We start from the raw sequence: 26,941 nt of genomic DNA on the forward strand, positions 1-26,941 counted from the left end.
GCGCTGATCTTTAAGCCACTTGCAGGGGCATTTGTGCCACTTGCAACCGGACCATCTTCTGTACTTCTCTGAGCCATCTGGACATCCTGTGTGAGCCTCCCTTCTTGCAGAGGGGGACAGGCGTGGGCTGGGGAGGACCTGAAGGCCTCCGGGTGAATGTGTTGGAAGCTGCCGCCAAGCTCATAAATTAAGAACTAGTGTCTTTAAACTCATTCAGTAAATCTATAGGAAAAACGGATTTAAGTTGAAGATAAGGTCATTTCCACACGATCTTGGGAGCACGTGTGAAGCCTCAAAGCTTACTAGACACTGTGTTCAGGGGCTCCCATCCGGGTGGCAGCTGCGGCCCTGGATGGGGCAACCGGACAGCAGGGCATGTGATGCCGGGCCAGGGCCAAGCCGGCCTCCAGCCCCGGTGGGAGGCGCAGCCAGGAGCTGTCTCCTGTCCAGCTGGATTTTCCAGTCAAGTCTGCACGTTCCTTCCTGTTCCTTCCCTCATCCTCTAGCAAACACGTGACCCTAAACCAGGCCCTCAGATAGTGAGGGGATTCCCACAGGGACCTTCCCTTTTGGAGGCCAGGCTGCCTGCCTCCCAACTCATCCTCCTTCCTCCTCCAGGGCGTATGTAGCTCCCTGCCTATCTTAGTCCCACTCACACCGTCAAGATGGACAATCCCAGCCCTCCAGAGCTGAAAGGGACCTCAGAAACCATGCCTCTCCAAACCGGTTGCTTTACACAAGGAGACACTGAGGCCAGAGAGGTGAAGTGAGGTGCTGAAGGCCACATGGCCGCGAGATGGGTTCCAGGTCGCTAGACCGGTGGTCTGGGGCCGGGAGTGCCCTTGAAGCCTCCTGTCTCCTCCCGTGGGCAAGGAGGCGAGCCCTGTGCCCTCGCCACAGGCATCTGCGGAAGAGGGAGGGCTCGAGAGGCCCGGGCCCGGTGGGCCGGGAGGCAGAGCAGAGAAGCCTGAGTTGCCGCCCTCGCCCCCCCACACCTCCCGCCTCCTGCTACCCTGCGCGAGCCCCTGTGGGCTCTGGCTCTCCCCCAGCGGCGGCGCCCGAGTACGAGTCAGCGGGCCGGGCGTCCCGGAGCCGCCCGCCCGCCTGCCGTGGCCGCTCCCCTCCGAGGACCCCGGGTCCCTGGCGCCGCTGCCCCTCCGCCCGCTCGCGCGCTCCCGCTCGCCCGCTCCTGCTCGCCCCCGGCCTGAGCCAGTCCCGCCGCCCGGAGGCGCCCCTGCCCTCCCCCCCGGGACTTGTTAGACCCGCAGACTCTCGGGCCAGCCCAGACCCTCGGCATCAGAGTCTCAGCACCCCGCAAGCGCCGAGACCCGCAGGCCCTCCGAGACCGCTGCGTCCGCGGAAGTTTGAGCGCAGCGGCTCTGGGGCGCCCGGCTCTGTCCCGCAGGCCACCGGGCCCCGGGAGGACTCCGATCCCGTCTTTGTTCGCTCAGTTAGCGGCCGCTCCGCGCAGCCATTCACGTCTGCTGCTGAGTGCCTGGGGACACGGGGAGAAGTGTTCCTACAGGCGGCCCTGGCGTTCTTTAATGAAAACTGTCTTTCCTGGATGATGACCAGGGGTGACTTGGAAACTGACACACATTTTCTCAAAGAACTGATCCACTTAGCATCTCTTTAGATTAACCCCAAATTGTTAACAGCAGAGCTGGAAAAGCGCTCTGTCTTGTCCGTGGCCCTGAGGAGCTCACAGCACCTGGGGTGGCTCCTGTGCCCAGCCTCCTGCTAAAGAACTGTGGGCCACTGCTTTATGGAGGTCATTTACAGGCAGAATGAAAATCCATCCAAGCAGGGTTTGGGGATACATTCCAAGATTCTGATCTAAAAGCTCCCTCGGGGCGCCTGGGTGGCTCAGTTGGTTGAGCATCCGACTTCGGCTCAGGTCATGATCTCAGGGTTCGTGGGTTCTAGCCCTGTTAACCTAGTGACAAAGAAGGATAGCCTAGTACTCATGGTTTAGTAGTCATGGTCTCCAGCCAGAGACGTTTTACAAGCATCTGAGCCACACTGCCCTTAACCCAAGGAATAATTCTGTTGATGGAGTCCAAGTCAGAGAGCGGGAGATTTGGGCGTAGGTTGGCCAGGTCCCTCCAGTCTCACGTACCAGGTGACCCTCCCACCTGCTTCTGAGCAGGTGGGTTAGGAATGAGAGGGGGCCCTAGAGAGTTGGGGCCTCTGGCTGGTCAATGGGCACACCTGAGTAGGTGAGACAAGAGAGGGTTTGGGAGAGCAGGGGTTTGTTCAGAGCCAGCTGTGATATGTCAAGAGCCTTGCAAATATCTCTTCTCTTTGTCCCAACAATTCCATTTCAGATATTTCTCTTATGGGAATAATCAGAGAAACTGTAAAAGAACCACAACACTATGGGAGTGTTTTAGACAGGAAGGGGACCTGTCACATGAGAGAACAAACTACAGCCATCAAAAATCCCATTTTCAAAGAATTTCTAATGATCTGGGATTTGCTCATGATATAAGGTTGAAAAGCAGCATAAAAATAATATTGTAGGGGCACCTGGCTGTCTTAGTCAGTGGAGCGTTTGACTCTAGAATCTCAGGGTTGTGGGTTTGAGCCCCATGTTGGGTATAGAGATTACTTGGGAATAAAATCTTTCTTAAAAATGGTCTTGGAGGTGCCTGGATGGCTCAGTCGGCTAAGTGTCCTTCAGCTCAGGTCATGATCTCACGGTTCATGGGTTCAAGCCCTGTGTCAGGCTCTGTGCTGACAGCTCAGAACCTGGAGCCTGCTTTGGAGTCTGTGTCTCCCTCTCTCTCTGTTCCTCCCCCACTCATGCTCTGTCTCTGTCTCTCAAAAATAAATAAAAATGTTCAAAACAATGGTCTTGTATGTTGTTCCACTTTGTGCAAAATACGTATTTGTCTAAATTACATATATATGTTATATATATATACATGTGATTAGAAGGAAATTCACCAAAATATTTGCAAAGATTTTCTCTGGGTGGTGGATTCACAGGTGATACTTGTTTTCTATTTCACTTTTTTTGTTTTCCTTTTTTTTTTCTAGAATGAACACTTTTTACTCTAGAATTAGAAAAATAACTTAAGAACCTACAACGTTCTAAGCATTGCCAGACTCGAAGATGAATAAGATAACAAAAGCATATTTTCTGCCCTGGGGGAACTCATGGTCCAAGGAGATAAGAGAAAATACCAATTCAAGGCAGAGTAGGCTAAATCCTAAAGAGATGAGCAGGGTGCAGGGGGAGTGGGGGAGTGGGGGCGTGGAGAACACCTACTGGAGTTTAAGCTCCTTGGGGCCAGGCACACAGGAGAAGGTCAGTGTATATAATACAGAACACAGAGCATGGTGGCGTGAGAATTCAGCTCTGTTCCCTAATGCCCTGTAATTTTAGGCAAGCTATGCAGAACTAGTCTAACTTTCCTCCTCTGTCAAATGGGATGACAAAAGATTCCTGTGAATAGTTACCCAGATAATGCAGATGAAGCATGGTCCCAGGCACAAAATAAACTCAACAAAAATTAGTATTTACTGTAAATACTTTGGTCAGGTCTGGGTGGGAAAGCGCCAGGGCTTTGGGGAGTGTGGGGTTCTCAGGGAGTGGGGAGAAGATGAGGCAGGGGGCTCAATGCAGGTGGAGGGGTACAGCTTCTGGTGTAGGCGGGGATTGGTGCTGCCTCCTTTGCCTCGCAACAAAGGAATAAGTGGGGGACACGGGGATAAGAAAGAGGGTGGGAATTCAAGCTGGACTCGAAGCCTTCAGGTTTGACTGGTGAAGGTAGAGAAAGGATGTGGAGGGACATACACGGAGCACCCCTGGCATTTACTCGGGATCCACAGTGCACTACATACTGCTTTTTTGGTCCTCTTGGCAACTCTACTTCCATTTTACAGATGAAGAAACTGAGGTTCAGGGTCACGTACCAGCACAAGGTGGAGTAGGATTCATGCATGGCTTCCACCTTCCTCTGGGGCAGTAACACCTAGAAGACCCAAGTTTGCTGTCCACTGCAAGGCTTCAGCCACACGACCTGGATTGGCACCCCGCCAGCCTGGGGGTTTCCAGGGAACTTCCTGAGTGAATCACCAGAAAGACCCTTTCATCCCATCCTATGCACCAGGTGGGACCTGTACAGCCTGCACCAGGGTGGAGCAGTGGGCGTGGGGAGGATCCTTCGGGTTTTAACAGAATTCTAGTAAGTTTGCTCTGACAATGTCATAAACCCCTTGAAAGGACAAGAGGCAGTGGAGGTGGCCCTCGAACCCCCTGGGAGACCCCCTCAAGGCAGACCTGTGAGCCAGGGGGATAGTTCCCTCCTAGAGGACCCGATTCCTTGGACCTACAGTCTTTTCTCATGCTGGCAACTGAAAGGGGAGCAAATGCCTTAGAGAAGACTTTAATTCTAAACCTCGAAGCCCCAGAGAGGGCAAGATTGCTGTGCGCCCGAAGGTGGATGCAACAGAGAAGCAAACATGTTGCGCAGAAACTTAATTTCATCCCCCTCCACTCAGAGCTCAGGCTGTCTTCAGGGAAAGCCTTATGGCCTGAGCGAGCATTTTTAATTTCTTCCAATCCACCTGGCACAGAGCCTGACCACAGCATCTGCCTCACCCTTTTTCCTGAAGCCCTGGCCTCCTTGATGGGATTTATAGAATTTAGGAGGGCGTGCTGTGTTGCTTCCCAGTTCTGCTGCCCATTTTTCACAAGAGAAAACTGGTGTCAAAGAAAGGAGAATAGGTTCTGCAATAAAAGCATTCGGAGCCAGACAGGGAGAAATGTAATTTATAACGAGGGTTCTCAGCCATAGCTGCAAATTAGAAGCACGAGGGCACTTTAAAAAATACTGATGGCCGGGCTTCACCAAATATTTACTCTGGGATGAGGCTTTGTCCCTCCCTCCCTCCCTTCCTTCCTCCCTTCCTCTCTTTCTTTCTTTCTTTCTTTCTTTAAAAAGTCTTCCCGGTGATTCTAATATGCCAGGGTTGAGAACTATTCACTTAAATAAGACAACTATGTTAAAAAGATTATGCAATAGAAAAATGGACGCAGGATGTGAATGGGTAATTCAGAGAAGAAATAAAAATGGCTAACAGGCACATGAAAAACTGTTGACCTCAATTAATAATTAAAGAAACGCTAAATAAAACAATAATGAGATAGCATTTCATGTATCAAATTGTCAACCTTTTTTTTTTTTTAAATGAAAGAATATTCGTAGGAATGGCAACAGGGTATTGCGAGTGTGTTTGGGGGGTGGGAGGACCCCCAAACATTGTTTTATGAGAATAAATGGCCACAGTCTTGCCTGAGGGCTCTTGGGCACACCTTTTGCCCCATCAATTTCACTTTGAGATTCTAGAGAAGGATGTACTGAGATTTTAACTAGAGTTGTTAATCATAGCAAGAACAAAAAATGGGAAATTCCTAAATATTTAACATTAGGAAATTAGTTCAATGAATTATGGTGTAGTCATAGAACCGAAATGCCACACGGCCAATGAATATGATATAGTAGATGAATAAATATGTCCCTGCTTGGGAAAATGTTCAGATAAATTATTGAGTGAAAAAAAGATTCCAAATAATAATGGTAACAGTTTGCTTTGTTAGAAAAATAAAGAGTCTGACAATGTGTATGTGTGAGTATGTGTCTGCACTTAGAAAGGAACTTATAAAAATATACATAAGGTTTTAGAAGTCATCACCTCTAATACAAAGTGACATTTTAATTTTTGCTGTTCTGTATTTTCTAGCTCTGCCCTACAAAGGACATACTTGTTTTCGTCTAAAGGAAAAAATTATTTTTAATTTAAAAATTTACTTTCCAGAGCAAAATTTGCTACTCCGATTTCTTCTGGGGGGGTGGGGTCGACATCTTGAAGAAATGAACTCTCCAGATAACCCCCTGACCACTCATGTCCCTCTCTGCATCTCATCTTTGACCAAGAAGCCAAAAGAGAGGCTCAAATTGGATTTCCCCCCCTCCTTCCAGGCCTTTCCCACATTGTTGAACTCTGAAACTCTGAAATGGCTGAGGGAGGTGGAATTGGGGAAGAGAGGATCCAGAGGTCTGAGGAATCCCCATCAGGGTGGAGGAGAACCCAGGGACTGAAGTCCTGGATGCACCGCTATTTAGCTGTGTGACCTTGGGTCAAGCCCTTAACCTCTATGAGTCTCAGTGTGCGCTCACTCAGCTATAAAATGGGAATAATAGTCCTGACCACATACCTGGCACAAAGCACTCAATAAATGGCACTTCAGATCATTTCTGATTTGGGAAGCCCGACCTTTCCCTGCCCAAGCAGCTGCACAGGGAGCCTCTGACGGTCCTGACACTCACAGAGGCCCTTCTGACCATCTCGGGAAGGAAACTGGAGACAGAAGCCAAAGCCCTGACCCACAGACTCCAGAAGGGCCTTCTAGACTCTGTGCCGGACCTAGGAGGCCACCCATGGTAAGGGCTCTAAACCACAGTCCCTTCTCCACATGCCCAGTGCCTTCTTTGTACAAATGCCCCCAAAGCCCGGTGCCTCATCTTGACCATTCCTCTGCAGTAGCTCCGTTCATCACCGCCTACTCGGGGACGCCTCAGGGCCACCCAAGGCCCGCAAACTTATCTTGCCACTGTTCGCTGCCCCCCACCCTTGCAATGTGGAACTAAGGGATTAGTCCCACGTTCACCTCCACTCACCCATCCTCTCGACCCCCACGACCATATCCGTGCTGCCAAGCCCCTCACTAGCAACCCAGAAGAAAGCTCCCACCAAGGTGGCCCAGCTCTTCAGTACAGAGTGACATGTCCGCTGGCCCGGAGTTCTCCAGTGAGTGCAGCGGCAGGGACCTTCACCCAGGCTCGCGGAATTTCCCCCATGACAGCACAGATGCCCTCTAGCAAAACTGGGAAGAGTGGTTCTCTGGTCTTCTAGAAGGCTCCATCTGGGAGCTAGAGAAGCTGTGCCTGCTCCCTGACCCAGAGGAGGCCATCGTCCCTGGAGGCAGCAACCAGCCTACCTATTCTGCACCTCCCTCCAGAGCAGGGCTGCCTGCGACCAGGTCCTCAGAAACGGTGTTGGGGGGAGAGAGCCTTTACAGCAGCACAGTGAGCACCTGTGAGGCCCTCTTCCCTGAAGACCAGGAAGAGTTGGGGGAACAATCGAGATTTTTTAGTATAAAGGACCTACCTGGTGGGCCAGCCTGATTTCACCTGTGCTGAATGAGTGAGGGGATGAATAAATGAATGATTTGAGTTTATTTCCAGAGTTGGTTAAGATAGAAGAAAACATTCATGTAAAGAAGATGTGACACACACACACGTGCGCGTGCACGCACGCACACGCACACACACACACACACACACACACACACAGAGGAATATTATTCAGCCCTTAAAAAGCATGCCATCTTGCCACTTACAACAACATGGATGGACCCGAAGAGTATTATGTTAAGTGAAATAACTCAGACTGAGAAAGACAAATACCATATGTGGAATCTAAAAAAAAAAACAATACAAATTAATAAACAAACAAAAAGCCGAATCAGACCTATAAATACAGAGAACAAACTGACAGTTGCCAGAGGGGTGAGGGGGAGGGGTGGGGATGAGCAAAACTGGGGAAGGGGAGTGGGAGATATAGGCTTCCAGTTATGAAATAAACAAGTCATGGGAGTAAAAGATACAACATAGGGAATACAGTCAATGGTATTGTAATAGCCTCGTGTGGTGACAGATGGCAGCTACACTTGTGGGGAGCACAGCATAAGGTATAGAGAAGCTGAATCACTATGTTGTACACCTGAAACCAATGTAGCACTGTCAAATAATAATGCTTGGGTTTTTTTTTTAATGTTTATTTTTGAGAGAGAGAGAGACAGAGCACTAGTGGGGAAGGGACAGAGAGAGAGAGAGGGAGACACAGAATCTGAAGCAGGCTCCGGGCTGTCAGCACAGAGCCCGACGCGGGGCTCGAACTCACAAACTGCGAAATCATGACCTGAGCTGACGTTGCACGCTTAATAGACTGAGCCACCCAGGTGCCCCCAAACACTCGGGTTTGGAGTTTTTTTTTTTCTTTTTTTTTTTTTTTTTTTTGAGAGCAAGAAAGAGAGGGTGAGCAGGGGAGGGGCAGAGAGAGGAGCAGAGAGACAGGGAGAGAGAGAATCCCAAGCAGACTCCATGCTGTCAGTGCAGAGCCCAACTCAGGGCTCGATCTCACGAATCATGAGCTCATGACCTGAGCCAAAACCAAGAGTCAGACGCTTAACCGACCAAGCCACCCAGGCACCCCAAAAATGTTTTTAAAAATACGTTAAGTGTGCACAACCATTAGAAAATAGTCAAGTAAAACCAGAGGCTTAGTTGAGCACACAAGTGTAAGTCGGGAGTCACATTTTGCATCTGCTGCTCAGCAGCTAAACCAGAACTTGGCCTGCAGAGCAATAGTTCAGTCAGCTACCGAATGGATGAATGAATGATTTTAGCAGACATCTCACAGAAGGTCGGGAAAAGGGGAGGAAGCTCTAAGTGTGTCTCCACACCACATAGAGTTAAAACCACTTGGGGCGCCTGGGTGGCTCAGTCGGTTAAGCTTCCGACTTCAGCTCAGGTCACGATCTCGCGGTCTGTGAGTTCAAGCCCCGCGTCGGGCTCTGGGCTGATGGCTCAGAGCCTGGAGCCTGCTTCCGGTTCTGTGTCTCCCTGTCTCTCTGCCCCTCCCCCGCTCATGCTCTGTCTCTCTCTGTCTCAAAATTAAATAAACGTTAAAAAAAAAAATTAAAAAAAAAACCACTTGTACTTGGTTGGGATCTGAAAACTCGGTGAACATTTGGAGTCAAGCACCCACAGATGGGAAGCTCATTTCAAAAAGTGAAATGAACAAAGCAAGGAGGGGCAGGGGCAGATCAGGGGGTTTCCATTCACACTCCAGGCTGCTCTCCCAGCAAAGTAGTAACTACACCAGAGCTTTGGCGAAGTAAAAGAATCACATACCAGCCGCCCGCCTGTAGGTCTTCCCCTTCAGAATTGCCTGACACACCCCCCGCCCCTCTCCCCACACACACTCAGACCCTGTCCTGGGCTATTCTGAGTGTTTGATGCTTGAGCCAGAGTTAGGGTTTGTGTGGACTGGATTCCCTGGAGGTTGAGCTTCTGGCTGGGACCAGGTGCCCGAGAACTTCTAGGGAGAATCCAACCCAGACCACTAGGCAACCTATTGCCACAGGGCCTCTGGCCTTATTGCTGTGTTGTTGACTCCCTAGGGTGGCTTTGAGGCTCTCCCTGATCTGGACCCACCCCCACCCCTCCCGGGGCTCCAGCCTTCTGCCTGGTCCCTATCTCCAGTCTCCCAACCCTTGGACTCCCCTAGGCGATGGGCTGCCCCATTCTGAAAGGGGCAGTGCCCAGGCCCTGTCAAGCTGGAGCCTCAGCCCCAGGCAGCATCTGGATTGCAAGGCAGACCCACGAAGCTGGTGTTTTTCTCTTGGGGAGTGGCCCCTTTTTGTGACTCAGACCCTGGGAATTTGGGAGCCTTGCTAGACTCTCGCTGAAGCTGGGCTCCCGGGAGCCCCCACCAGGCTCAGAGTGAATGCACTTGGGTTTCTTGGCTCCCCTGGCCCCTCCCATTCCCCTCAGTGGGTTCCTTTTGTTGTCACTAAATCCCCTCCAATCTCCCTTTCCAAAAGCCGGCAGATCCAAGTGGAATTCAACACCCAAACACTCACACAAAAGCTAGGATTAATAGCTGGCTTTGTCTGGGCACAGATGTGCAGCAGCTTGGAGGGGGGGGGGTCGTTTTTCCTGCCACTTGAGTCAGCCCGGCTCCACACTGGGGGAGGGAGGGGCTGCTGCGTGGCCTCTCTGGGGAGCGGGGAGACCATGCCCCACCTATCCGAGCTGGTGTGTTCTTCGGGGTCTGGCCCCACCAAGGAGGAGACAAAGGTCCCCCCTCAATGGGAGGCCCCTCAGTCTCTCCTCCTTCCCCTTCCAGCAAGTCACACTTGGAGGCAGCAGGCTGGTGCTCAGTCTCTGGACTGGGTCCCTATTCTTCTGGAGCCTGAGCTCTGAAACAGGGCCCAGCAATCCTCAAAGAAACCCTGTGAGCTGAGCAAGATAACAGGTCACTGATGGAAGACCTGCACTGTCAGGCAGACAGGAAGGGCTCTCGGAAGAGGTGGGGCTTAACTCTTAGCTCCAAAGGACAGGCAAGGTCTGGTTAGGTACCGGGGAGGAAGGACTCCAGGAAGAATCCACAGGGCAGGAGAGAGCAGGGTCCGGCAATAGGAACCACCAAAAGTTATAGATCTGGAGGAACACTGGCCAGGGATGAGGGTGGGGGGGCCGGGGGAGGTAGGTGGGTGGAGGAGGGTGGTGGTGTAAGGAAAGCCCTTCTGTTGTGGAGTAGAGGATAGGCTGGTAGGGGTGGTGGCCAAGGAAACAAATGGGTGTTGCTGGGACAGAGTTGGTTCTTACCTGGTGTTCTCTGCCTCCAATAGAATTTCTTTTCTGAACAAGCCATGCTACTGTTCAACCACATGATTTTGAATTTGGTCCTCAACACTTATGGGGAAAATATCATGTTTCCCTATTGTTCTATGTCAGATAAATCAGGGTCTGTTCCCAACAAGAAAACTGGTTGGAAATATGACGTTAGTCAAGTTTTTGGAGTGGGGGAGGCTTCCCCTTCCCTAGAATGGTATAAATATCTGGGGTCCCTAGCCCATCTGGTCTCTGAAGAATTTATTGGCCAGGAGAAGTTCCCTACTGTTAGGAGGTTTATATACTACAGGAAATAAATGGGTAATAAACAAGGAAGCAAATAAATGAATGAGATGACCTCACATGGTGATAAATGTTATGAAGAAAATAAAACCGAGTGATGTGTCTGGCTGGCTGGAGGTGGGGTTGGGTGGTCAGGGATGGCTATTCTCTGAGGAGGCAGCATTTGAGCTGAGTCTTGGAGGATGAGAAACAGTGGGATATATTAGGTAGAACCCCATGTAATCACACATATTTACTTTTTTGTGGTCTACAAAAATACTAATTTCATAGGGTTCAACAAAATACAAAGCTAGAGGGGAAAAGAACAGCAAATGCAAAAGTCCTGAGGCAGACCCAAGCTTAGAGTGGTGGTCCAACTTCAGAAAGTCTAATGGAGTGGCAGGGCACTAAGCAAGGTCAAAACACTTAGGAAAAATGAGGTTGGATGGGGGGACTGGTCAGGGAAGGAGTTGGGAGTTTAAGTTCAGTGGGAAGTTATTGGAAGGCCAGGATGCAGCTTGTTTCTTGCTTGGAATGTTGAGATGTTGAATGTTTTAGAATTCGAAATCAAAAACAACAGTGGGGCACCTGGGTGGCTCAGTTGGTTAAGTGTCTAACTCTTGGTTTCGGTTCAGGTCATGATCTCATGGTTTTGTGAGTTCGAGCCCCACATTGGGCTCTGTGCTGACAGTGCAGAGCCTGCTTGGGATTCTCTGTCTCCCTCTCTCTCTGCCCCCACCCCCAACATGTGCTGTCTCCGTCTCTCTCAAAATAAATAAACTTAAAAAAATAAATAAAAACATATCACCATATCTCTCAAAATAAACAAACTTAAAAAAATAAATAAAAACATATCACCATAAAACATCACCATATTAACACTTTTTATACTTAGGTATAAATCTAACAAAATATATGTGCAAAATAGATATAGATAAGGAAGGAATAAAAAATGCTGATGAAAGAAATCAAAGAAGATTGAAATAAATGGAGAGGTATTCCATGTTCATGGAGAGGAAGACTCAATATTGTTCAGATGCCTATTCTTCCAAGCTTAACCCGTAGATTCAACACAATCCCAATCAGGGTCTGGTTAGGTACCCTGACACATATACCCTACTCTAAAGTGTATATGCAAAGGCCAAAGACCCAGAACAGCTAACACAATATTGAAGGAGAAAAACAAAGTTTAAGTTCTGACCACCTGGCTTCATGACTTAAAGCTATACTGATCAAGACAGCATAGTATAGGAAGAAGAATAAATGCAGATGAATGGAAGAGAACAGAGTACCTGGAAACAGACCCACACAAATATAATAACTAATCTTTGATAAAAGAGCACAGACAATTCAACGGAGAAATGATAGCCCTCTCGACAAAAGGTGCTGGGACAACTGAGCATTCACAGCACACCAAATGAATCTAAACACAGACTTTGTACTCGTCACAAAGATTAACTCAAAACAAATCTCATAGGCTTAAATGTAAAATGAAAAACTACTTAAAACATCTACAAGATAACGTTGGAGAATATCTAGGTGACCTTGGATTTGGTAATTACTTTTTAGATAAAACACCAAAAGTATGATGATCCATGAAAGTAAAAATTAGGGACACCTGGGTGGCTCAGTTGGTTCAGCGTCCGACTTCGGCTCAGGTCATGATCTCATGGCTTGTGGGTTCAAACCCTGTGTCAGGCTCTGTGCTGACAGCTCGGAGCCTGGGGCCTGTTTCCGATTCTGTGTCTCCCTCCCTCTCTGCCCCTCCCCTGCTCGCGCTCTGCTTCTCTCAGTCTCTCAAAAATAAATAAACATTAAAAATAAACAAGTAAAAAAGAAATTAAGTTGGACTTCAGTGAAATTTAGCATTTCTGCTCTACAAAAGACACTACCAAGAGAATGAAAGGAAGCCACAGACTGAGAGAAAATCTTAGCAAAACACAAAAGTGATCAAAAAACTGGTATCCCAAATACACAAAGAACTTTTTAACAATAAGAAAAGAGCAAACCAATTAAAAATGGGCAAAAGGTCTGAACAGACTTGAACTACATCAAAGAAGATATACAGATGACAGATAAGCATATGAAAAGATCATCATCATATGTCGTTAGGGAATTGCAAATTAAAACAACAGTGAGGTAACACTACCAACCTATTAGAATGGCTAAAGTCCAAAGCGCTGACAACACCAAACGCTGATGGGGACGTGGAACAACAGGGACTCTTGTTCATTGTTGGCACTACAGCCACTTTGGAAGACAAGTTCGGCAGTTTCTTACAAGGAATACTCTTACCATATGATCCAGCAATCGTGCGCATAGCTATTTATCCAAAGGAGTCGAAATCATATGCCTGCACAAAAGCCTGCACACGAATGTTTATAGCAGCTTTACTCACAACTGCCAAAACTTGGAAGCAACCATTCATAGGTGAATGGATAAACAAATTGTGGTACATTCAGACAGTAGAATCTTATTCAACAATAAAAAGAATTGAGCTATCAAGCCATGAAAGGACACGGAGGAAGCTTAAATGTGTATTGCTGAGTGAAAGAGTCCAGTCTGAGAAGGCTACATGTTCTAACATTCCAACTATACGACATTCTGGAAAGGGCAAAACTCTGGAGACAGAAAAAAGATTAGGGGTTGCCTGGGGCCCAGGGGGAGAGGGGAGGGATGAACGGGGGATTTCGAGGTAGAGAAACTATTCTGTATGATACCGTGATTGTGGACACATGACATTATGCACGCGTCAAAATCTATAGAATGTACAAGAGGAGAAGTGAGCCCTAATGTAAACTGTGGACTTTAGGTAATAATCATGCATCGGATCCTGGCTCATCAACTGTAACAAATGTAACACTCTAATACAAAATGTTATAATGGAGGAAACTTTAGGGGGGCAGGGAGAAGGGATATGTGGGAACTCTGTATTTTTTCACTTTTTTTCTATAAACCTAAAAATGCTGTAAAAAGTCTATTCATAAAAAAAAAGTCTTCAAAAGTAATTTCAAAAAGATTTCTGCTACCCACTCCTCTCTCCTTCAGGACAGGGCTGGGCAAGCCCTCTCTCTCCCTTAGCAGCAGCCACCGGCAGATGCTGTCCCCTCCCCAGCCAATGCCCTGGGAGGGCTGCGGAGGGAATGGCTGAGGCTAAATGCACAGAACTTTCTCAGTTGGGAAAGGGAAATATCTCTCACCTGGCAGCAAGACGAGCACGTACACTATTTCTCCCAATCAGTTATCTGGCCTAGGATGATGTCCCTTGAGCACAGCGATTCCCTCCAGGCTGGAGCCAGTGTGACCCCACCATCCCATCCCTCACCAATGCATGGTGGGGGGTGGGGGGAGACTGTACACAAGCCTGGGACCAATGTGCAGTCCCCCTCCTCCCCCCGCTCCCCCTGCCCAAGAGCACAAGGGAGTGGAGGGGGTGCAGGGGAGGCCTCTTCTCCTCTCAGCAGGTTGCCCCCAGCTTTGCCCTTGAGGGAGGATAGGGTGAGGAATTCAGGTCACTGGCCCGGGGGAGAGAAAGTGGATCCCTGAAGGGCAAGCAGAAGGCTGCCCTGAAATGGGAAGTAGTTGGCAATGACAGAGCCTACCTTACTGGGCTGTACTGGGGTTAAAAGAGATACTTCATGAAAAACATTTAGCCCAGGGCAGGCACAGGAAGAGACCGGGAAGTATTCATTGACCACAACCGTTGGGTTACTCAACCCCATGCCCGTCCTCCTGCCGGGGAACAAGGCTGCTGATGGCACAAGGACGGGTGCCATCTGTTTTGCTCAGTCCTGGAGCCACGGCGCCTAACGGGATCTAGTCCATCCATTCCATCAGCAGCAGGTAGTTACTGAGCGTCACTTCCTTCTGCCAGGCACTGGCGATGCAGCCACAGCAACACAATGCCAGCCCCCGTGGGCTGTACAGTTCGGTGAGGGAGACACCGTCATCACATAAACACGGCAAGGTATGCCATTAGGAAGCAGAGCGTGCTGGAAGGATAAGAAGGCGGGTGGGACTAGGTCAGAGTGAGTGGGGAGAGGGGAGACGCGGGGTCAGGGAAGTAGCGGGGGGCCACAAAGACCATGAGGAGAACTTTGGATTCCATCCTGGGAAAGCCAGGAGTGGCTTATGCCTGGGAGTGACATAATCCAACACTTGGCTACTTGATGTGTGGTCCGTGGGCCAGAGTCTCCGGGAAGCCTGTTGGCAATGCAGGTGCTCAGCCCCATCCCAGACCTGCTGAGTGAGGATCTGCATTTCCACAGGATCCCCAGGTGATTCACGTGTATGTTTTGGGGAGCACAGCAATGATTCATATGTCTGAAGGATCATTCTGCTGTTCTGTTGAAGACAGACGATGCAGACAAGGCTGGGAGCGGGGAGACAAGCTGGGAGGCTGTGTGATAATCCTGGTGAAAGGTGACGGAGCCAGTAGGGCCCACCTCTATCTGGAAGGCAGAGTTTACAGGGTTTGCTCATGGTGGGGGTGTGGGGGGGAAAGGGGGAAGGTCAGGAAGGACCCCAGGGATTTTGGCCTCATCGGTTAGGTGAGTGGTGGTGCCATCTGCCGTCCTGGGGATGGGGGGGGGGCGGGGGGTGAGCCAACAAAGGCTAATTGAATGAAAGAACAAATGAGACACCACGAGGGCTCCCTGACCTGGTCTGCCCCCGTCGGTCTTCCTGCTGCTACCGGCCATCACATAAGCTCCCGGGTTGTTTCCAGCTGAAAAGGGGTCTGTCCCCTGGTTGTTATGACCCACAGGGATCAGTCTCATTGGGTGGGAGCTCTTCTTCCACCGACCACCACCCCCCCCCCCCCCCGCCCCAAGACCCAAGTTACCAGCTGTGCCGCCTTGGACAACTTGCCTAACTTTTCTGGGCCCCAGTTTCCCTGTATGGATCCGTGAGAGGGTGGCCAGAGAGAGGCCCGCGCCAGTGTCCAGCAGAATGAAGTTGCTTTAAAGAAGGTGGTCTCGCCTTCCTTATCTCCCTAAGGGCACAGGCCCTCAGCCCGACCCATCAGGCCTCCCTTGGGGTCCCGCACAGCCTCGGCCCACACTGTGCAGTCTGTTTGCAGACCACTTGGAACAGAATGACCCAGGAGTCTTCCAATGTCCATTCCCCGCCAGCACCGCTGGCTCCTGTCTCCCTCAGGCAGACGCCTCGCCTCTGTGCAGAGTCCACCTCGCCCGGCACTGACTCCCCACCAGCTCAGCCAGCCTTCCCCCTGCTTAGAATCTCCCTCCCTGCCTGCAGGCCGGCTGTGCCCAGCCAATCAGAGCTGTGTCAGGCCAACCTGGAAAATGGAGCTAAAAAACCTCTTAACCCCGACTGACCCCGCAGCCAGGTGGCTGGGCGGCCCCAGATGGGAAGGCGGGGACTGAGGGGGCAGCAGCACCCTGGCCCCCAACGAACAGGTGAGCCCCCCTGCCCCGGGAACCACCCCAGCCCTACCAGGACTGTGCAGGGGCTGAAGCCCAGCTTGCCGGATCCAAGGGCAGGGAGACCTGTGCCATCCGCAGACTCTGGCAGCAAAGCTTCTTTGAAGTACGAAGGCCAGAGACGGAAGGATGGAGGCAGAGAGACTGAGACCGAAAGGGCAAAGAAGGGAGACCGAGAGACTGAGAGTCAGAGACTGAAGGAGGGAGTGAGACAGAGAGAGAGACGGAGAGACAGAGAGACAAAGAGACTGAGGGCTAGCCCTTAGGCAGGTGGAAGAAATTCAGCACTGGCAAGGCTTAGGGGCAGCGGTTTGGGTTGGGGGGGGGGGGGACTCAGAATTTGTCTCCAAGCTGGGACAACCCAGGACAACCCAGTCAGAGACTAACTTTCCTTGAGGTTAAATGTTTGGGATGGCACTGTGGGTCACGAACGGGCCTGGGCCTGACAACTGGAAGTGGTGAAGGCCACTGGCTGTCCCCCCCCCCCCCCACCGCCCCTGCCTCAGCTGCTGTCGCCTCCCTCAACTCCAGGGAGGAAAGAAGAGGGAGGCTCTCAGAGAGAGAAAGGCGGACACCGTCAATGACTTCAGTTACCCCTGAATCTGTTACAAAGCTCCAAGACAAGGTGGGACTTCTGGCTCCAAGCCTTGCTGTTAACCACTATTCCTTTTATAACTAAGTTTCTGGCCAATTTCTTTAAGCTCTGAAATACCAGAAGGTAATGAAGGTTGGAGCCCAGAGCTTGGGACTGCCTCTCCCCCACCTCACCCACCAGCCCCCATGGGCCCCTCTGTGTACCTCAGTTTTCCCAGGCCTGCTCAGCTTCCCCCATCACCACGCCTTTCAGAACAGTCATGAGAATCGAATAAAATGAATGTACCACAGCTCTGAGCTGTACACAAACGTCGAGGATGATTGTCCCCGTCGCTGGAACCTCTCCAGGCCCGAGGACACGTTCCCTAAGACACGCATGTGGATTGGATCGACTTCGAACAACACCATTTCAAAAGCACTTAGCCACCTGGCACTGTTTTCAGGCACCCGGCTGGGAGATAAGTGACCAAAATTCCTTTTCTAGAGGCTGCCTGACTGTGCACTACCCCCCAAAACCAGTGACACACCCTTCCACGGAGGATCACGTCTGGAGAAGACGAGTGAGGAGAACGGGGCGGTGGAGGGGGTGGGGGTGGTTACGTGTGTTTGCCCACCGGCTCCTGGGGCGTGCAGTCGGGAGACATTTCCCCTGCTCGCCCCACCCCTCCCCCTCTCCTCTCCAGCCTCCCCGGCCTGTGCTCCTGCAGCCATTGCCTGTCACTGCTGAACAATAGGCCCTGCGAGCAGCTGGCGGCTCAGCCGCCCTGCCTGGTGGGGTGGGGGGAGGGAGGGGGGCCGCCGGCAGGCTGTGGGGCTGGGGTTCCCAGCTCCAGGGACAATGCCAGCGTGTGCGCCTTCTCAGTCATGCACACACTGCGCCATCCCAGAAGCCCCCAAGGCTGGCACTGGTGCCCTCAGAGCAGCGGGCTCCTCCTACCAAGTGTTTCTGCAAAATCCCCGAGGCCTGGCCCCAGCGTCCAGAGATGCTGGCGGAGTCCCCAGGATTCTAACTTGCAGCCAGGGAGAGCCACGGGCCCCAGCATGTGGCGTGTGCGCAGTCCTGCCCCCTTCTTTTGCCCCTGAGCCAACCGAGTCCCCGAGACAGGGAGTGGCTGGTCCAAGGTCCACAGAGCGCCAGGATGAGGGAACGTAGGTGGCATTCGGCCCTGTAGAGCGGTCCTAACTGCTGGTTCACTGCTGGCCTCACTGGGACATCTTCCTCTTGTCCCTCAGGGCAATGCCTCAGTGTGCCAGAGGGATCCACACCCCTATGAAGAAGAGGAGAGGTGAAGGGGCTTGTTGGAGGTCAGGCAAGTGGAAGAGGTAAAGCTCAGATTGGGATGATGTCTCCAGATTCCCTCACCTTGCCCGGCCTCGGGGCATTAGCCCGCCCGCCCCCCCCCCCCCCCCCCCCCCCCCCGCCCATCCTCCATGACAGCAGGAGCAATGAATGATGGGCCATAGAAGAGGGTGCTAAAGGGATTATAAGAGTCAGAGAGGCCCGCCCAACCCACAATCCCAGCTCTGTGACCTTCGGGAAATTTCTTAACCTCTCTGAGCCTGGACTCCCTCTTCTGGAAAGCTGAGGTGGTAAGATAAACCTCAAAGGGCTGGAGCAGAGTCCATGAGATCACACGCCAGCACTCATGGATGTCTGGCACATGTGAACGCTCAGTAAGTGGTAACCCTGGAGACCGTTACTCGAGATTCAGTCAAAGATTCCTTTCCAAGAGGAGCAAAAAGGAAATGAAAAGCAAAGATGAAAGAGGCAACAGGCACGCTGGGACCCCAGATTGCCACACACGCTCAGAGCACAGTCCTCAGTAATCAAACGGCTGACCACCATGACAAGTATGGTGTTGGGAAATGGTAGTGTCCCCACACAACGTGCCTTCTGCATCAAGATGCCCCAGCTTTGCCTTGCGGCTCAACTTGAAACACACTGAGTGGAGACGTGGATTTTAGCCTTGCCCACTGTTGTGCTAAGCCACAGCTAATGTTTGTGGACTTCTTTTTTGAATGTCCTGGAACTAAGTACTTTACCTGTATGGACTCATTTAATCACCACCATCGCGTGAAATCAGCTCGGTCATTACCCTCATCTTCTAGATGAGAAAGCCGAGGCACAGGGAGATTTGGGAGCTTGCCCAAGGTTACAGGCTACGAATGGCGGCGCCAGGATTCAAACTCAGGCAGTCTGGTTGCTGAGCCAAACTCTGAACCCCAAAGCCGTAAGCCATGTCTTGCATTAGACAATAATCACCTTCTCTCTCTGCATCTCAGCTTTCATATCTGTAAAATGGGGCCTTTTCGCCACAAGAGCCATGTCTAAGCCTCCTCCCAGGTCTTAAACTCTGTGAAGATGTCCACTCTTGTGTGACTTTGCTGACTGTTCTGCCTTCTCGGGCCTTTGCAGCCCCACCCCCAGCACCCGGTACCCTTGAGACTCCTGCCCCTGAAACCTGTACTGTATCCCGTCTACATAAGCCTTTGAGCACAGGGACAGTGCCCTGCCCCACTACGGGGCCCCAGCTATGATCAGACACCATCCTAAGCATTACATGGTTTGCATAGACCAGGGTTCAGCAAACTTTTTTTGTTAAGGGCCAAATATTTAAATTTTGAGAGCCATATGGTATGGTATGGTCTTGTGCCGTTGTACAGGACAGCAGCCACAGACAATACACAAATAAATAAATGCGGTTGACTTCCAACAAAAGTTTACCTGAACAGGCAGTGGGCAGGATTTGGCCCAAGGGCCGTGGTCGGCTGACCTCTGGCAGAGATGAACATCACAAGGTCACAGAACAGCAGAAAGTAGTGGAGGGAACAGATGGTGCAGAGCTAACCTAAGACAGGGCAGGACTTGCTAAGAGCATTTACAGAGGTCTGCAGAGCCCCCGGCAAAGGAAGAGGTTGGCTCTGAGTCAGGAGATGCAGAGAAAGCTTCCTGGACAGGCTCCTGAGCTTGGCCTTGGAATGACAGGTAGAATTTCTACAAGCAGAATAGGGACACAAGCAAAGGCACACGTTGTGCTGGGAATGGGGGCATCTAGAGGGTTGGGATGGGAGCGGCCCTGGGACCCAGACAAAGAAGACGGAGTTCTGTGCTTCTCCCATATGGTAGAGAAGAGAACAATAGGGCTTTTCTCTTCTTTTAATCCAACAGAAATCTTGAGTGCCTACTATGTGCTAGGCACGACTGTGGGCATGAGGATAGACCATGCTCGTAATTTGCGTTTTCATTGCACCGTTAACATTTTCGAAGATTTAGGAGCTACGACTTTATCTTGCCCTCACAAGCTCGGAGAGAGTGAGTGATTTGCCCAAGTTCTATCTCTAATTAATAGCAGATGCTCGTATTCCAGAGACAAACCACTCTACCGAGCAACAGATTCTTATTTCTAGCTGCCTAATGAGTATCTCCACCGGAATGTCTGGAAAGAGCTCACCCTGCCTGTCCCTCTCTCCTACAGGAGTTTGCTAGGGCTGCCCTAGCAAAGTACCACAGACCGAGAGGCTTCAACCACAGAAATGTATTGTTGCACGGGCTGGAAGTCAGAGATCCAGGTGTGGGCCAGGCTGGTTCCTCCTGAGGGCTGTGGGGGAGGATCTGCTCCGCGCCTGTCCCCTAACTTCTCGTGCTTTGCTGGCAGGCTTTGGTGTTCCTTGTAGGCCGATCTCTGCCTTCATCTTCACATGGTGTCCTATGTGCTTGTCTGTGTCAAGATCTCCCCCTTTTTCTAATAAGGCCACTAGTCAAATTGGATTAGGGCCCACCCTAATAGCCTCATTTTAATTTGATTATTTCTGTTGAAGACCCTATTTCCGAATTAAGGTCACACTCTGAGGTACTGGGGGGTTAGGACTTCCCACACATTTTTTGGAGCACACAATTCGACCTATATCAACTCCCCAACACCAACCCTCCCCCCCAAATATTCCACTGCTGGTTGAATGGAACCCTCATTATACAGGCCCCTCGTATCTAGCTCCATTTGCTCACCAGCTGGTATGGTGACCCAGAATTGCCTAGGCCAGGCAAGGCTGGACCCCATGACTCCCATCACAGATGGCCCAAGGAGCTGGCACAGGATCTTCTCCATGAGCCTCTGGAAGATGAGGGAAGGCCAGATTGTGTAAACTGGGGATGGGAGGAAGGGGCACCGCTGGAGGACGTGGAACACATTCACGAACCACTGGTGCTTTGTAACGTCAACTGTAGCAGCAAGGGTGTTAGAGAAACCACTGTGGTGGTTACAGTAGGTAGGAAGCTAGATAGGAAACGGCTGCAGGCAGGGAGGGGAGAGGGCCAGGGTTTGGGGAAACTGTGGTAGGGATGGAGAGCAGGAGGCAGGAGAGCTCGGACATCGGGGAACAGAGTGGCTGGCACTGGAGAGAGGCCCGAAGGGAAAGGATCAGCCCCCCGTGGGGAAACACGGTGAGTGTGAGATGGCAAAGGTTGGCAGATACTTAACTCCAGAGCTCGGGAGAGAGGCAGGAGCTGGAAACGAGTTTTCAGAGTCATGAGCGGATTAGGTCCCCCTGGGAGAGAGACAGCTGGGGGAGAGAAGGGAGAATAGGGAGGTCGAGAAGAGCCCAAGAGGCGGCGGGGGGGGGGGGGGGGGGGGGGGGGGGCGGGCGGAGAACCAGGAGGGAAATGTGCTCCTGGGGCTGAGAAGGTGTGAGAAAGTCAACGGCCCCAACTCTGGCACAGGCCGAGGGGGGGCTGTTCCTCAACACAAGCAAATTGTGACGAACCAACGAGCTGGTTGCGCTCCAGTCAGAAGGAAACTGCGAACACGCCTCTCTCCTCTTTTAACTGTTTATTGTATAATATAAAACTACAAAAGTAAGACTGCTCATTTCCATGTACATTTAATCTGTCCAATTGTTTAGATTACAGCCCAAACCTACACGTGAATACAGCTATCTGGGTTCCGATGTAACGTCTGTAATATTGCATAGAAAAGGCACAGCTCTCAGGTCTGTGGGGGAAAGGTTACACCTCCTTTTTGACAAAAGCCTTCCGCAAAAACCATGCACCAAACATGTCACTATGTACATCTTTTCCAAAAGCTTGTTTGCTTGTATGGACTGCACTTCTCTTCCAAACTTGGTATCCCCAAAAGACATCCAACATTTTTATTGGCTTTGTCTGCAATAGCATTTGATCCTGGCTAATTTTCAAGAACCAGACTCACCCTTAAGAAGCACTGAGAACAATTGTACACAAGCAGGACGCACACACCTCGCTGCCTTCGGCAGTCGCAGGAAGTTAACCATTTGCAGCCAGAACAAGTTAAATATGCTCTTTTCAATATTCTCAGAAAATGGAGAAAGGTCCAATTTGTAACAGCAAGGTTTTGAAACTGAGACAATTCATAGAGCGGGTAACAATCGCTGCACAAAGTAGAGTCTTTTTTTTTTTTTTTTTTTTTTACATCTGTCATTTAAGAAGGCTGCCCTGCAGTATTCATAATTCATTGTTTACCACAAAGGTGGTTGATAAATTTAAGCTTTAAAAACGATCTGTAAGATGATACTTTGGCTCTTTGGAGCTTATGTATTCAAGAAACTTTCCTTGATTGACCTCAGGGCAGCTGGGATATTCCACGGGGATATGGCAATAAAAGCTCAATTGATAAAGACACTCGAGGTGCAGTGGAGGCTCTGGCCAGTTCCCACCCTTTGGTGTGAACGAGGGTGTCGGTGTGATTGCCCCTTCTGTCAGGAAGAGAAAGTGTTACTAAAAAAAGTTTTAAAAATATCAACCCTTTGATGCTTGATTTTCTTAAAAATTTGGAGGTATTGAAACATTCCTCATCCATACCTTTTGCATATTTCAAATAGACCTAGATGAGAGAAGAGGAGAAAACTGAATGTGGGCTGAGCATACACGATGAGAAGACCCAGGGGTCTGGCTCGGACCCCCTCTGAATACAGATTGACATTCCTACAAGAGAACACATTCCTACCATACATTCTGCACATGTTACGATCCAGATGTTGTTAGAGCTCCACAGTAAAATAAATATATTTACATGGAAAAAAAAAAAGGAATAAATAACTTATGAAAAAAAATCACTTCAAATTCAAAGCTCTTATTATTCTGCTCTCATCTTGTCACTTCATTGCACATCACTGTCAATAATTTTCCTCTCCCAGCCCCACCCGGCACGTCTTTCCCATAAAAGCACCTCCAACCGCCTGCCTGACTCTGAATGCCACGCGATGTCCTTTAGAAAGGGGGAAGGCGCTGCTGCCCCATGGCATCTGGAAGCACATCCCACACTCAAGACGGGGACTTGGAGATCACACCCAGGCCCGTGTGCTTCCCCGCTGGGACACCGCCTTGTGAAAATAAGACTAAGATAACTTGAACACTCGATGGTTTTGTTCTTTTAGAGACGGGCCACCGATTTCCCATGTCTTCCTCAGCAGACCTCCAATGTCAAGCCTTTGTGGCAAGGGTGTCCAGAGTTAAAAAGCATTTGCCCGCTGTTGTTGGGGGTTTTCTGTTTTGGTTTTGAAGCCCAGCCTTACAAATATGAGAGAGTCAGAGAACCATGTTTGGGCAACACTTTGCTGTGCTTATTTGAACTGTTGCCCAACATATGGGATTTGTTTAAACACACGATTTGCTAATCCAACCAAAGTACAGTTGTTGTAAGTTACTGTAAATCAGTTTTTAACAATGGCAAATCAACCGCCTTCCCCTGTTATTGTTCAGAATAATCAACACTATTGTGTCTGTATACGTGTGCGTATGTGTGCGGCATGTGGCGAGCCCGCCGGGTCCTCCCGTTATCGAAAGCATGGCGTCTGGGCTGACTTGTTCTCCACAGGAAAAGGAAGCTCTTAAAATGGACAGGCACAGTGACACCGGAAGCGTCTACAACAACCCTCACCTTAACTCTATGGTCCCCGGTCCTATCAAAGGAGATGACGCGTCTGCAGCAGTAAGAGGTGTCCAGGCAGAGGTTGCTCATAGGAGAACAAGTGCAATTTGATCTGTTTCTCACTGCTCTACTGAGTTGACAATTAGCCTTTAAAAACACATTCAAGTGGGGGAAAAGTAAATTCGAATACAGAAAAGTTTAATCATATCATACAGAAATCGTTTGCTTAGACGAGCAGTTCCTTCATCACAAATGTGTTTGCTTTGCCATGTGCATTATAAAAATAAAACTATCTATGGCTTGTTTAAAGTGCCATTTTATAAAGCTGTCTTTTTTTAATTGGCCAGAAGGACTCAATTTTTATCCATGGCAAGAAGTGAGCAGAACTGGTGACTGAATATTGACAAATGACCAACAACAAAGACAACAACAACAACACAAATCCCATAATTTAAAAATTCTTAAATAAATATAAAAGTTATTCCTAAAGAAGCCATCTGCATTTCAACAATATAGGTTGTAACCAGCTAAAGTACCATTGGAAGAAAGAAAAAAACTGAAACGAAAAGGCCATCAACAATTTCGGCAACAAGCATGATACACTGCAAGTGTTTTAAAATTAAATGTACACCACTAGGAATAAAGAGCGACTTCTCAAGTGTTCTGGGTGGGGGCGGGGGAGGGGGTGGCAAGGAGGCAAGGGGAAGGAGGAGAAACATGCATAGAAAGTCCTGTCTGTGTTATTTGGGTAAAACAGCCTTGTAAAAGTGTAGTTAAAGCAGTTGATTCAAGGAGGCAACCAGATTGAAAGCTGTGACATAATGGTACCAACTCCAGGTTCTAGAGCCACGGCTGTTACAAGACAGCATCCCCAGGCTGGGCAGAGGTGAGCGGAGCTCGCTGTGGTGATCATGAAGATGACATTTTCAGCACTTAGCAACAGAGGGAACAAAAGCTCTAGGGAAGGGAAGCTGGAAAAGACAACTGAGCAACACGGTGGATGCCTTCTGGGGGTAGTTTCTTCCTTACAAGCCCTAAGCATCTGCAATAGGGTTTCGTTCCACAAAGAGGTTGGTTAATTTTCAGAAAATTTTGTTCTCATGTAAAATTTCAGGTCATCGTAAAAATTACGCCAAAAGGGAAAGATCTGGGGTTTTGTTTAAAAAAATAAAAACAATTAAAAGCACAAACTTGGCATAAATACAGTGAGTATTCAGTAGGCTTCCCCTCAAGAGAGGGAGCTAAAGAGAACCATCACTTCAACCCCCCAGCTCCGTGGCCATCTCCCGCCAACTGCTTAATGCAAGTTTGATGAGCAGACGCGGCTCTGGCTTTGGAAGTCACAGTGCTGGCGGGTGTTCATGCCAGGGGGTTGGTGCCTGTGAAATTTGGGTGTGATATTGCCTGGCCCTTTCTGAAAGCAGTGTGTGTGTGTGTGTGTGTGTGTGTGTGTGTGTGTGTGTGTTTGCATTTGGGGACATCAACTGCGGATTAATTTGACCCAATTTTCTCTTTGCACCAAACACATATAAAACATTACAACTCTATAAAAGTACAAGTGCAACTTGTACATCTGAAGTTTGCAGGAACTATGTGAGCAAATCCTATCAAAATAGCTATCTCATATGTATAAACAGCATTTGTTTTTAGAAAAACAATATCATAAACTGCAGAATCTGTACAAAAATATAAAATAAATTTGGGCAGCAGTTTCTAAACAGCCATGTAAATGCAACACTTAGGAGGAGTAGTTAATGCCTCTAAAAAGGCTGAATTGCCAAGTCAACCTATACAGGGCGAAAATGCCAGAAAAGGTACTGAGATTATCTAAATAATATATATATATATATTTTCTCTTTTTACCTCTTGCAATAAAACTTATAGAAAAAATAGACAAATATGCACATGCAATTTACAGCTTTTCCAACTTATTCCTTGTGCTTCACTTGAACTGTTTATTTCTGTCATTCAGCATAGCCACATTGTCTTCAAAAGCATTCTTTCCTATTCCAGGGCAGTAGGTCTCCGAGGACCACTCAAAAAAAAAAAGCATATTAAAAGTGGTCAGACGTGGATGAAGGCACTCCAACTCTGCTCAAAGCAAAAACTAGTGTGATCCTTTTGTAAAACGATCTTTTCCTCTGAAAAAGGCAAGCAAGGGTGCATGCACAGTGCGGAGAGCTGTGGGGTGCAGGGACACTCGCAGGGTCTGGGCGGCGCGGGCGCCGGGCCAGGGCTCTTAGGACCCGACCAGCACCTCCATGATGTGGTCCAGCTCCGTGAGGTCCATTTTGAAAGGCTGACTCGGGGCGACCGGCTGACTGCTGTAAGGGGCCAGAGTCTTGAGGAGGTCGTCGGCCGACACCGGGGCCATCTTCGAGGCCGGCCCCGAGGCAGACGTGCAGGGGTCGAAGTCGTACATGGACGTGTCGATGTCGGCAAACAGGATGTCGTCCAGGGTCAAGTCTGTCAGAAACCCCGTGGACGTCGTGATTTCGAAGTTCCCGGGCAGAGAGTCCATCAGCTTCGGGTCTTCGGGTTTCGGGCCGCCCGGCGCGCCGGAGCCCCCTCGGGAGCTGTCGGGCGCTGCGGCTGCGGCCCCGGGGGAGGTAGACGTGGGACAGAGCTCCTCGATCTCGTCCAGGGCGGAGGAGAAGCTGTCCTTCTCCGGCGGGGGCGCTGGGGCCGACAGTCTGGCGGCAGCCGCGGGCGGCGCGGCCGGGGAAGTGCAAAACGTGTCGTCGGCGTCGTCCTCGAGCAGCGAGGCGGGCGTGAGGCAGGCGTCCAGCGGCGTAGTGCTCCCGAGGTCGCAGGCGTGCGCGGGCAGGGGCGCGGGGGCGCTGAGGGCGGGCGGCGCCGCCTCCCGGTAGCTGTCGCTCAGCGAGTCGGGCGGGGGAGAGGCGGTGGCGGCGGCGGCGGCGGCGGCGGCGGCGGCGGCGGAGGCGAACACCGGCCTCAGGCTGCCTTCCTGTTTGAGCTCCTCCTGGATCCGCCGCAACATGTTGTTGATCAGAACGGTCTTTTGCAAGCTGGGCTCGGTGAGGGGCCTGTGGTTATAGAGTTTCATAAGGGAAATGTTGAAGATAGTCTGGCGCTGTAAAGTGTAAGACACCTTGGATGGCCCATCGGAGGGAGACAGGATTTTGCCTTCCAGCCCATCTTCATGCTCGTCAAACTTCCGTTTTTCTCCTTTACCCAACATATATCTGCGAAGGAGAAAGGAAGGAAATGGAATCAATGACAGGAA

General features: G+C 50.2%; 1 protein-coding gene across 9 annotated transcripts in view; it reads right to left on the reverse strand.

Annotated features, from left to right (window-relative positions):
• Positions 1–21,603: 21,603 nt before the first annotated feature.
• Positions 21,604–26,941, reverse strand: part of SERTAD2 (SERTA domain containing 2) — a 116,704-nt gene continuing 111,366 nt past the window's right edge. For all 9 annotated transcript variants that reach the window (XM_027072342.2, XM_027072344.2, XM_027072338.2 and 6 more), the window contains one exon: positions 21,604–26,900. In XM_027072342.2, coding sequence (XP_026928143.2) covers positions 25,934–26,896 — 963 coding nt within the window. In that variant the 5' untranslated portion in view covers positions 26,897–26,900 and the 3' untranslated portion in view covers positions 21,604–25,933. The remainder of the gene's footprint in view (positions 26,901–26,941) is intronic.

The sequence above is a fragment of the Acinonyx jubatus genome, chromosome A3 (genome assembly GCF_027475565.1).
Source record: "Acinonyx jubatus isolate Ajub_Pintada_27869175 chromosome A3, VMU_Ajub_asm_v1.0, whole genome shotgun sequence".
Lineage (NCBI taxonomy): Eukaryota > Metazoa > Chordata > Mammalia > Carnivora > Felidae > Acinonyx > Acinonyx jubatus.